This window comes from Astyanax mexicanus, chromosome 5 (genome assembly GCF_023375975.1).
Source record: "Astyanax mexicanus isolate ESR-SI-001 chromosome 5, AstMex3_surface, whole genome shotgun sequence".
In the NCBI taxonomy this organism is placed as follows: domain Eukaryota; kingdom Metazoa; phylum Chordata; class Actinopteri; order Characiformes; family Acestrorhamphidae; genus Astyanax; species Astyanax mexicanus.
Window position 1 is genome coordinate 30,893,746 of NC_064412.1, and position 13,697 is coordinate 30,907,442.

A 13,697-nucleotide genomic window follows, 5' to 3' on the forward strand; every position below is an offset into this window, starting at 1 on the left:
TCTCAGCTATTAAATAACACTGCCCTGATTATGCCTTAAAGATGAGCAAGGATCCGGGAGTTGTGAGAGAAATCTGAGGACTGAGCTGAGCTGAGGTGATGTGTGATGTGGTGTACGTGCTGTACGTGTATGTAGCAGTGTTCTGTAGAGCTGAGCCGGATGGTGATAATTAGGACTGGCTGTGATTTCTTCTACAGCACTGAATGGTGAAGTTAATAAGGCTATAGGTGCTTGGATGATTTCCTTAGTAACTGGCCTTAATAATACTTAATGACATGCACTTTCCTCTGTGTTTATTATATATTTTAAATAGCATATGTGTGTATATATATATATATATATATATATATATATATATATATATATACATAAATAAGTAATGGAGCCAGATATCAGGCATGAACAAAGCTGCTTACACTGAATACATTTGCTCATTCAAAAATGAGGGAACCTTACGGTTCTTTCTGTTTGTGTGAACTCTGGCACTACAGCACTTTTCCTTCATTATTATGCACCGTTAGAGATTCAGAACACAACAAGTTCATCATGACATTTAAGTTAAGTTAGAGGCTGAAGTTTGTTCTCATTCTGATATCATCACATCTCTATGTAAATGTGATTTATGACCATAAATACTAGGGGTGGGCAATATTATATCGTATACAATATATCGTGACACAGATATATCGTGATATTAAAATTCCATATCGTGATAACAGGGCTGTTCTGTCTTAAAAGTAGTCTATTATTTACTGTGAAGCTTTAGGTGTATTTATTGTATGATTGCTTTAGTTTGCAGTTTATATGCATGCACTAAATATTCTGCAATATTATTTGCTGCATTATATTATTTTATGCTATATTATTTATTTTGCCACATTATGATTATGCTGTTATACTATTATACTATATTCCTGAAATGAATTAAATATTTTAGTTTTCCTATATCGCCAAGTATATTGTTATCGCAAAAATACCCTGAAATATCGGGATATTATTTTAGAGCCCACCCCTAATAAATACACATATGGACCCAAAAATAAAGGTGCTTTTCACATTTCTTTGAGCGATGCTTTAAAATAACCACTTTTTGTTCCATAAAGAACCATGTTTGTAATAAGATGAGTTAAAGTGCAAATGTGAAGAACCTTTACATTGGTTAAGAAATAAGGATGTATATTGGCAAGAACTTCAACACTCCAATACAATACATATACAATACATACAGTGATAAGAATTTAATAATATGTATTATTGTTAATATATTCTGAAACTGTAATCAAGGTAATTTTGTACATTTTAATCATATATCATAGTATAAAATACCCATATTTATACAATCATATTTACAAAAGCTGAGTAAAATAATAGTTTAGATTTATGAAATCAGAACAGTGGGTTCTAAGACAGAGTGCAACGCTGCTACCTAGTAGGGGTTTGATGCGCGATTAAAACAGCACAGTATTTCTCATCAGGTGTTAAATGTGTTTCGCAAGACTTACCAGGTAATGCACAGGTAACCAAAACAAATGTTGAGATTCAGGCCTAGGTTGCCAGACCTGTATAGAATCATGGGGGATTGCCAGTTAAATACAGACCCCTCCCGTGGGGGGGATTCTGACAATAGGTCCAAAAAGGTCTGAATAGGCCTGTCACGATAACAAAATTTTCAGAACGATATATTGTCCCAGAAATTATTGCGATAAACCATAATATTGTCATTTTAATTGTCACTATAGAAAATGCTTGTTTCCTGCTTCTGGGCTCCCAAAGGAGCTTTAAGACAGTGTGCCACAGTAATAATATACTAGCATAATACTATTACACCATTTTACAGTGAAACTTACTTTTTATTATTTAGAACAGACATTGGGCTTCCAATATAATTTTTATCCTAAATAAATAAAACAAATAAAGTACAACCACCCTGGGACTCTGTGTGTTCTGAAAAAAAACTGCATTAAATATTAAACAGACCTTTATAAAAAGTAGATGAAAGTAATATTTACATTAATTAACTTGCATATTTTTTTTTCTGATAATATATGCATATGCTGTAAAACACACATTAGCTCAAATACGTTCGCCGTGTGTGTGTGTGTGTGTGTGTGTGGAGGCACCGTTACTGGTGCAGCTCTGCGTGCACTACACTCATTAACCGATAGATGTCGTGGTCTGACAGATTCGACTTTGCCTAAGACAGAGAGCCGGTGAGAGAGCACCACTAGAAATCTAGCGTTCTCATGTAAACAAACAAGCGTGGAGACCCGATGGCTGTTATCGACGTCAGGAAAAATGATCGTGGTTAAAAAACGTATCGTACGATAAGTCGATAACTTAATTATCGCGACAGGCCTAGGTCTGAAGGGACTCATGTGAGATCATACAGGAGAGAAGTTGTTGGGTTTACGGTAAAACCAGCTGCAGTATTTGTATAATACATGATAATCACTTACGAAATATTTAAAAATTCACCTGCAGTTTTGCATTTTGTGAATTACAGTCAAATTAAATATTTTCAATCATATATTTCAACTCTGAAATAAAAAAAATGTATTATTAAAATCTTGTCTCATCTCATGAACCCACCATTGTTTCTCATCTTGTCTTGTCTTGTCTCGTGAGATAAGTGTTTCGTCACACCCCTACAATCTAGTGGTTGTATCACAACACAAAATGATCCACTGTCTGACAACAATCTTTACATATAAATACATGTACATGTTGCAATACTTTAATATACATTTAGCAATATTTTATTGCACCCCTACACAGAAGTAAATTTAAGTCAATGCACATACAGCATATATAATATATAAAGAGTGCATATCTTACCTGGGAAGACCTGGGATCCTTTTCCCACTGACTTTCAGTGAACATTTAGAAGCTTTTACCACTTTGAAGATACAGTGTTTTTTTCTGTGACTGATTGAAGGCATGTTGTAATGTATTAAATGGTATGGTTTATGTTAAAATATATGTATTTGGTATCAAAATTGGTATTGATATATTGGTACCCACTGCTACATTTTGCTATTATGACTCCTTATGAAGTCAGCACTGCATTTTTACCATCTTTGCCTTGGCCTTTTCTAGTGGGCTGGTCGTGTGTAAACTTTGAGAGTGTAAATATAATGAATCAAGACTGTGGGACAATTTGTGGGTTTTACAATTGGCAGTTCTGTTTAAGTTTTGTCAGGATTCATGTCAGAGATTCATGTCTTGTTGCTTCCATATAGTAAAACTCTCATAATCCAACTTATAATAAGATAAATAGAGTTTTTTCAGTGGCGTGCAGTGAATATAGTGGGTACCCCTTCTGCAACCACCCCCCATACCCCTCACCCCGCCGCCGGTCGTACAACACATATATTACAATAACTGCATATTCTCTTTCTTGACTTAGTTATATTAACTTAATACACATCAACAACCCACAAATACAGCTACAAACTACAAAAGTATACAATAGACCCAACAATAAATGCTTAATTTTCCTACAAGTACAACCGTTCAACAAATATCACTCATTAGTATGTCTACAGTTCGCCAGAGCAGCCAAAACATTAAGTACACACAAAAACTCACCAGTCAGGCGGCCTATTATTGTGAATTAGTTTCACATTGAAGGAGAGCCTTTAAAAAGGCTCTTTAATATGATGTGACATAATATCTGACTTATTTACAGTCGCAATTCCATGAAGTTAACTAACTATTGAACTAATCCAGCATAAGCTCCGTTATTGACTAAGCTATGCGTAACACCTTCAACACAGCGCTGAGAAGGGGTTAGGCAGCCATGGCCCCGCCCCCTGAGTGAAAATCATGAATCTGATTGGTTAGACTGTCCTGCGACTTTGCTAAGAGACTCATTACTACACCCTTCTCAAAATCAGGAGAAGGGGCACGCAGTCACGCAGGGGCAGAAGCCATTTTAAAAAGCTTTGATTGGTTAAAACCGCTGTGAGTCAGATAAGAGTCCTGTAGCAACTGAAAAACACAGACTAATGCTCTGAATTAGTTGCTGTTTTTTATTTTAGCTAATTATAAAATAAATTCTTACACTTACATTAGCTATGATATATATATATATATATATATATATATATATATATATATATATATATATTTCCTGATAAAAAATTATGTAATTATTTACATGCATTTATTGTCACCCGTTCTCTGAAGGGTTAGAAGGGCCTCACTGCACACAACTGGAGTTTTCCATTCTGAAGCTCCCTAATGCTGGACTTGCTCTAATAACCCAAACAGAGCGTGTTTAAATGTGCACATACATTATCATGGCAGATACTGGGAGACTGTACAGAACTAATGGATCAGCTGAAACAATGTCTCAAGAGGGAAAACAGATGACCTCCCTCAGCACAGCATGATGGCAGAGGTCAACCGATTTCCAATCTTCTCAGTTCTGGCAGACATTGATATCCAATGAGCTTGACAATTTGACTTTTAGCCATCTACTTGATCACAATTAACCTTTTACAGGCTTTCTTACACAATAAGAATATTATATTATATTATTATCGAAATTATGGGTTTGTTCCACTTTACATTTTAAAATGACAGGGATTTTATATGGTGGCCACAAGAGACCGATTAAAAAAACTACTGCTGTGTCCTAATTAAATTATGAGTCTTTTACATGATTTGTCCTTTTAGTTCACACTTTGTTTTTTTCTGAAATTTAAATGTAATGATTTAGCTGCCTCTAAAAAGTCTACTCACCTTCTGATATTGTAATCAAGGATCAGCGGTCAGGACAAAATAATCTTAAACATTAATATAATATTTAATCTGTATTTTACTGAAATTTTAAGTGATAGATCAACATAAGTAGCATAAAATATTGAAGTGGAACGAAAACTATTCCAATCAAATACATAAATATAATTATATGTTCTGTGAATTCCTTAGTGGTTTGTTAGAGAACACAGCATCATGAAGACCAAGAAACTCAGACAGGTCAGAGATAAAGTTATGGAGAAGTTGTGTAAAGCAGGTTAGGTTATAAAAACACATCCCAAGCTTTGAGCATTCCAACGAGCACTGTTCAATCCATCATCCAGAAATGTAAAAATGTATTTTACTACTGCAATGGACATCCTCCCAAACTGACAGATCGAGCAAGGAGAGCACAGGTTAGAGGAGCAGCCATGAGGCCCATGGTCACTCTGGAGGAGCTGCAGAAATCCACAGCTCAGGTGGAATAATCTGTCCACAGGACCACAAACTTGGCCTTTATGCATGAGTGGCAAGAAGAAAACCCGTTGTTGAAATTAAGACATAAGAAGTGCCATTTGCAGTTTGCCACAAGCTTTGTAGAGGCTACAGCAAATATGTGGAAGAAGGTTCTGTGAGAACAAAGTTGAACTTTTTAGCCTAAATGCAAAGTGCTATATGTGGCGAAAAAGTAACACTCCTCATCACTCTGATAATTTTCATGTGTTAGAATGACCAAATGGTCAGAGTCCTGACCTAAATCCTATTGAGCTTATGTGGAAAGACATGAAAATTGCGGTTTACAGACACTCTTCATCCAACTTGGCTGAGTTTGAGCAATTTTGCAAAGAAGAACAGGCAAAAATCTCATTCTCTAGATTCTTAAAGCCAGTAGTGCCATACCCCATTTGCAGACTTGCAGCTGTGATAGCAAAGCAAGGCGGCTCTACTAAGTATTGATATGTGGGGCTGAATACTTTTGCATGGCACACTTTTCAGATTTTTTTTTTTTTTTTTGAAAAACATGTATCATTTTTTTTATTCCATTTTACAATTATGTGCTATTTTGTGTTGGTCTGTCATGTTAAAGGGAAATTAATTTGTAAGTTGACAAAATGTAAAAAATGGTGTATGAATACTTTTGTAAGCCATTGTTGTATACAGTATTAGTGTATAGTACAGCATTCGTACACATATACTGCTTATTTATATAAGACTTATTTACATTAAAAGGTTCAACTCATGAAGCCAGTCTATGTAAGCTGTCAACTCAGCAGCAGGATGCAGTAAATCAAAGCATTTCAATTTGATTATGATCGCTGGTGCATTTTAGTGAGAAATTTGAAAGTGCGGTTGAATTATTCATCAAACAGCCGGTAATTATTTTCCTCCTCAGTGATAATCTCATAAAGCCTGAATCATTGCCCCACATAAACAGATGTATAGAGGGAAACCCCTTGTGATCAATGGATCTGAACAGGTATTGATCAGTGATTGTCTGGTCTTTTTGTTTAGAGATGATCCGCTCGGCCACTCCCTTCCCGCTGGTCAGCCTCTTCTTCATGTTCATCGGCTTCGTCCTGAACAACATCGGACACATCCGCCCGCACCGCACCATCCTGGCCTTCGTCTCTGGAATCTTCTTCATCCTCTCAGGTACAACAGCAGACCAACAGCTGGGCTTTAAAATGTTAGAATGTATGTAAAGAACAGTCTCAGGATAAGGGTGGGCAAAGTAAGTGGTCCATCAAAATTTGGAAGTAAACCCTGGTTTGGGACTCTGCTTCTTTTAGCAGTACATCAGCACTGTGATATATAAGTGATATGTGATATGAGTGATATGTGATATATATGTGATATATGAGTGGTTCCCAATCTATGTTCTACTGTCTATAACCTTTTAACCAACCAACAGTTCAAACTTTAATTGTGTGAGACCGTAACTAATAATTAATGGTCTTATATTAGGTGTAAGTCTTATTTTTTATTAAATAGTCTTTAAAAACTACTGGTGACTTCCAATAGAAAAGCCTATAATTTTGTGCTTAGTAACAAAGAGGATCATATTATATATCATATATATTATATCAAAACATGTCATCCTAGTTCTCACCCTAAATAGTATATATAAGCACTTTATTTTGTTAAATAACTGATAAAATAACTACTTCAATAACTACTTGTCAAAATTATTTAGTTGCATAATTAATAGCAATAATAAATAGTATTTATGGTTATTTAAGACCAATTTGTGTTGGTAATATTCTTATTTAATGTTTTTCTTTTTTCCTACATTGTAAATGAATACTAAAGTCATGCAGATTATAAAGGAACACATAAGGAATCATGTAGTAACTTAAGTTTAAGTTTAACAAACCAAAATACTCTGTGAAGCATTTAGGTGGCTTTTATTTTTTAGCTGTTAACTTGCAGTTTCTGAGGCTGGTAATACTGATGAACTTATCCTGTGCAACAGAGGTAACTCATGGTCTTCCTTTCCTGAGGCGCTCCTGATGAGGGCCAGTTTCATCACAATGCTTTTTGACTGCAGTTATATATATATATATATTTTTTTAGATTTACTGACCTTTAATTCTTAATGTATTTTTTTCTTCATTATGTTGAGCAGTTCTTGCCATAATATGGATTAGAACATAACTCAACTAGGACTATTCATGTACACCAGCTCTACCTCTTCACAACTTTACAAAGTCGATAATGTAATTATTGTGACAGACATATGCATATTTTTTTTACAATAAGAACTATAAAATAATCAACAATATAAGCTTGTTTTTTGCCTGGTTGTTTAAGCATAAAATAATGTATAATATTAAAAAGGTTCAAGGAGTTTCATCATTTCTCTCTCTTTGTTGCAGGTCTTTCTCTGGTAGTCGGTCTGGTGTTGTACATCTCCAGCATTAATGATGAGATGTTGAACAGAACAAAGACAAACGAAGCCTATTTCAGTTACAAGTACGGCTGGTCCTTCGCTTTCGCTGCCATCTCCTTCCTCCTCACTGAGGTAAAGCTCCTTCTGCTTTTGCTCATCACACCATTTTTACACAGGTACAGCCTGTGCTTCATTTCAGTTGCGGGTTAAGGACTGTGTAGGCACTTTTATATGTAGTTCAGTTTTTTTAACTTTTAAAAATAAGATGCCAGCTGTTTTTTGTCATTCTTAATCTCATACTGACTAGTAATAGCTCTTGATATTGTAAAGATGTTTTCTAAAAAAAATCCATCTGTTTATAAAATACTGTTTGAAGAATTTACAGTAGTGCTTGATAGTTTCTATATTTCTGCATAAATATGAACTAAAACATCATTTTTAGTCAATTTTTTCACAACAACTTTACGCAAATCGTAAAAGTAGAGAGCAGTAGATAGCAACAAATGAGACAAAAATATTACATATTTGCGAGTGGCAAAAGTTTGTGAACCTCGAGGATTAGCAGTTAGTTTGAAGGTAAACAGGGATCTGTCTGCTCTTTACAACACAAGCGTATCATAGCATGAACAGTGGCGATTTTGTGATCACCAGTGTTGAGCATTTGTGATGTTCATCAGGCTAAAAAAGGTTACAAAACCGTCTTTAAAGAGATTTACCTTAATCAAACCACAGTCAGACATAGTGTGTACACATAGAGGAAATTCAAAAAGATTGTTATCCTCCCTAGAAGTGGTCAACCAACAAATATCACTCCCAGAGCAAGGCGTGTAATAGTCGACTAGGTCACAAAGGACCTCAGGGTAACTTCAAAGCAACTGAAGGCCTCTCTCACACTGACTAATGTTAATGTTCATGACTCCACCATCAGGAGAACACTGCACAGCAATGGTGTCAACTTTTGCTGTTAACTTTCGGTACAATTTGTTCAGCCTAGACACACTATCACACCATACCCCTCTCATCTCTTATCTAATTCTGTGTATGTCGATTTTTTTCCTTGTTATTCAGGCTGCCGGTGTGATGTCAGTTTATCTGTTTATGAAGCGCTACACAGCAGAGGAGATGTACCGACCGCATCCGGGCTTTTACCGGCCGCGTCTCAGCAACTGCAGCGACTACTCGGGCCAGTTCCTGCACCCAGACGCCTGGACCCGTGGCCGCAGCCCCTCAGACATCTCCAGTGAAGCCTCGCTCCAGATGAGCTCCAACTACCCCGCCTTGCTCAAGTGCCCCGAGTATGACCAGATGTCATCCTCCCCCTGCTGAAACACACACACACATACACAAACACACACACACACACATGCATACAGAACTGTGCAGAAAATCTCCAGGCCAGGCACGAAAACGGCTTAAAAATATTAATCTCAGCAGTAAGAGTTTTGTGTTTTTGTGAATATAAGAAAATATTACAATAAATATTACAATAAATACTAACATAAAAAGTAATATTGTAAAATGTATTTTTAGCAGTGTTATCAATATTTTGTGAGACTATTTTACTGTGTGCAGCTCAAGTCACTGTATTCGCACCTACATGTACTTGATAATGATTATACTAAATTATAGTTTAATTCATATATTTCAATATAATCTAATTCAATATTTGAATCCAATTTAATCTTTGTATTTTTCCTTCCCTTTTTATGATATCGGCATTTAGTGATTGTTGGGCCTGATTTTATGGTTTAGGCTGAAGCTTCTTGATCTGACATACAGTTGCTATCAAGCAGGCAATTTGTAACATCGTCAATCATGAAAAAAGTAGATTTAAGAACCTCAGTAAAAGAGCTGTTGATGCTCATCAGGCTGGAAAAGGTAACAAAACCATCTCTAAAACCATCACCAATCCACAGTCAGACAGATTGTGTACAAATTAAAGAAAATTAAAGACTATTGTTACCCTCCCCAGGAGTGGTCAACCAACAAATATCAATCCAAGAGCAAGGCGTGTAATAGTCAGTGAGGTCTCAAAAGACCCCAGGGTAACTTCTAAGCAACTGAAGGCCTTTCTCACATTGACTAATGTTTAATGTTCATGACTCCACCATCAGGCGAACACTGGTGTGCATGGCAGGGTTGCAAGGGGAAAGCAAAAAGCCACTGCTCTACAAAAAGAACATTGAGATATGGCATTGATGACATTGGTAATGGTCGTGACCAGCAGCATCTGGTATGATCTAGAACTATATTTGAATCCAATGTAACATTTGATTTTTTTTTCTTCCTTTGAAACATTGAAAACAACCAAAATCACCCTGGATACAAACCTCTAATGTACTGATGATACCATTACCGTAGTACCAATCAACCTACCATCCCATGGGGTATCAGCATCCACTTGGCAACACTCCAACAACCACCTCGCAACATAATGGCAACCTCTTGAAATACCACACTACAGTAATCATGTGAAACACCTTAGCAATCATGTGGAACCCCTAAGCAACCACATGAAATGCCATACCCTAAAATACAATAGCAACCACTTTAGCAACCACAAAGAAACACAAAACCCATATAGCAACCTTTTAGCAATAACATGGAACACAATAAGACCCATGTAAGAAACCATAGCAACCACTTTAATATTACTTCGATATTAAATGCATTAACTGTATGAAAAATTTAACTTCTGAGCTTCCACAATTCAAGTCCTATGTATTCGCTTATTTGTTAAATTATAATATTAGCATTTTAGCAAATAAACAAAAAGACTACTGCTCAGATAAATAGCTTTAGCAGATGTTCTAAGATTTTTTGCACAGTACTGTACATCTGTACACCTACATGAAATCTGAAGATGTGTTGGACTTTATAAGACGGGTCACAGTTCTTTTCCCAGAGTGTCTTTAACGAAAGCTGCCGTTTTTATTGCGTTCTGAGAGAAAGGATATCACCTCCTTCAATGTGTGTGAGAGTGCCTCTCGTTTGAATTCCACTGGCAGTGCAGTTTTCTGGAGTTTTGGCTCATCAGAAGATGGCAACTCAACCCTCGTACTGCATTCCTGTATACAGTAGCTGCTAGTCCATCATGCTAGTGTGTAGCGAACATGCTAACAAGAACCTCTGCCTTTTTTCTAGAACCTTTTTGCTTTTCTAGAACACATTTTGTTCTACGTTTTCTACATTGTTATCAGAAAATTCAACTCTGTTATCTTTGTGGTTATTTATTTTTTTTCCATGTGAAAGTTTGTAAAATAGGATAGCTGATATAGTGTTATATCCACAATTAGCATTATCCCAAAGGTGAGAATCTTTCCATAGGCTATTTTACAGATGTTATTCCAATATCTATTAACCATAAAAGAGAAAAAAATTACAATTAGCTGTGTTGGCCTTGACTTTATTACCTGATTAGTTATATAGCCTATTGTAGCCTTTTTTCCTCAGAATTAGCTAAATTAAAGTTCCTAATCTAGCGCAGAATCTTTCCTTTTAGCACTTTATTATAGATAGATTGATCTGTCAGTCTGATAGCTGGTGTAGCAGTGCTGGTTTGAGGCAGATTTAATGGAGGTGATACTGGATTTGCAGCTGTTGGCTATGAATGTGCAGATTACTGTAGTTGCTTATGGTTTATCAGTTGTTTTGTTTGTTTTTCAGTGCAATGCATTTAACTTGCTCTTAAACCTTCTATTTACAGTTATTTATTCACCAGCACTTTATTGATACAGCTCTATATTTTTGCTTATTTTCAGAAAATGAAAAGCTTGACCAAAATCTCTGATCTTCAAACATTGTTGGAAAAAGTAAGCAAAATATATTTTAATTAAATTAACCAAGCAGTTAATTAGCTTAGTCGTGGTATATGAGATACAGTATATACACAGTAACGTCAAGTTAAGAATATTATGACCACCTTACTGTTTCTACTCTTGTGGTCTGTCTGTTTCTCTGTGCACTTTATTATCCTCCTTTTACCTTGTTTCTCAATGGCCAGGATGTCATAAGCCCTATCCGGACGGGATTAGTTTCTCAGGGGGTCCTGGGGTAATTTTCTCTTTTATGTGGGGTCCTCTGTAATTTTATTCCAGCCTTTTTTGCTGAACTCCATGGTTATAAGGTCATTTTAGTCCCATCCAGACACAAATCTATGAGTTTTGTCACCTCGCATTTAATAAAATAGCTATTTGTCCACTGCCACGCACCGTAATTACACGTTAGACGTGTTTCCACGGAGATCCACTTAAACACAAAAGTGAGTGGAAATGGAGGAGCTACTGAACGTGATGTCATGTGACCAAGAAAGACAAAAAAAAAAAAAAACTCATTGGTCCTCCTGTTTTTTTAATTGCAGTCCGGATGCAAGAGTTTTATCACTGAGTAGAAGTGTAAAATATTTCTCACAGATGTCCCCCTGAAAAACGAATCCCATCCGGATAGTCAGACCACCACAGAGCAGCTACAGTATTTTTTGGGTGTATTATTCTATTTATCTTTGCTATTTGGGCTATTTGGCACCTAATTAGTGTAAAAACAAAGAATTAGTACAAGAATTAGACTTTAGTTTTATATTTCGACAGAACGCAATGAAGTCACAATTAGTAATGACATACATATAAATTAAATCAAATAGAATAAAAATAGTGTTTTGAAACAAAGTTGACATACAGACTCATTCACATTATTAAAAAAAAATTACTGAAGATGTGTCTATTTATTGTACGATAAGTCGATTATTGTGACAGGCATAATCAATCAGTGGTCACATGATGCAGCCTACAGGAAGCTGTAGTATGCAGAGAAACAGATACATGATTACAGTCTGTAATTATAGAATTAAGATAGAATTTTATGCTCTGTGGAGCTGATGAGATGGACAGTAATTGTAGTAACAAGGATGTGGTCATAATATTTTATCCGGACTGTGTTATTTACGTTTACGTTTTTTTTATAACAAACAAACTTATTTAGTGAAATTACAATTTATTTCCATTGTTAAACTGATCATGTTTGTAGATTTAATGTGTTTATTTACAGTTTGGATTGGTCATATTAATCATATTTTACTCACCGGACACAAACTTTTTGAGACTATGGGTTAAACACAGGTTAATAACATCCACTTGTGGTTAGTTGCACATCTAGGACTGGTAAAGTTTGTCCAACCAAGTAACAAGGCAGAAGCATGTTACAGTACCTGGAGTGATTCATTTGTGTCCGGTTACTTTTGTACACCTTTCGGGAAGTTAGGATTATACATACGAACTGGAATATTCTGATTCTTTCTGAAAGATTTCACATACAGTAGATATACTACAGTACATTTCTGAAATATATATGAACATGTTCTTTAAATATTATTTTATTAAACCATTAAAGGTCACCTTCCGTCGTTTTTTCTTTCATTTTAAAATGTCTAGTTGTGGTCTCTAGTATGAATGAATGACATGTGAGCCGTTTTTGTAAAAAAAAAAGTGCTCAGGTGTCTCTGTATAGCTCTTTTTTAATGGACTGTTTTAGGGGTGTGTCCAAAATGACCGGATTCCAGCTTTGCTCATGAATATTCATACATGCAAACAGCATGCAAATATCTCTCCTCTGATTGGCTAGGAGCACTGCGACGCCCCTCCACCGCTCTGCCGCTCACTGCCTCCCACCTCCTAACTGATGAGCGGTGATGTTGCGTCGCTTCAGCTCCGCCTCTGGGAGTTTCTCGAGCCAAGGTGGGCTGGTCTGTGAGTTTCTGCCTACGTAGGCAGAAAGATAATTCAAAATTCACCCGTTTTTCGGAGGGGGGGAGGGGGGATTTCTTTGCTTAGCTCCTGCAGACAATGGGGGCTGCAAAACAGTTTAATGTGCAGGTGTACACATTCAACTCGGAGAGACCTACTGTATTCCACAAAAAACAAGAAAAATCGGATTTTCGCGGAAGGTGACCTTTAAAAATTACGCGATGTGCAACTTGCCAAACAAACAATTTTTCTCCTTTTACAAAACCACTCTCATTATTTGTTTTATAGATGTATTATTATATTTAAAGTTTATGACAATTGATATT

At 36.0% G+C, this 13,697-nt stretch overlaps 1 protein-coding gene across 2 annotated transcripts in view; it reads left to right on the forward strand.

Moving 5' to 3' along the window:
• cacng5a (calcium channel, voltage-dependent, gamma subunit 5a) overlaps positions 1-13,436 on the forward strand; it is a 55,748-nt gene extending 42,312 nt beyond the window's left edge. For both annotated transcript variants that reach the window (XM_007252121.3, XM_049479750.1), the window contains 3 exons: positions 6,256-6,396; positions 7,620-7,765; positions 8,702-13,436. In XM_007252121.3, coding sequence (XP_007252183.3) covers positions 6,256-6,396; positions 7,620-7,765; positions 8,702-8,959 — 545 coding nt within the window. In that variant the 3' untranslated portion in view covers positions 8,960-13,436. The remainder of the gene's footprint in view (positions 1-6,255; positions 6,397-7,619; positions 7,766-8,701) is intronic.
• Positions 13,437-13,697: the final 261 nt, after the last annotated feature.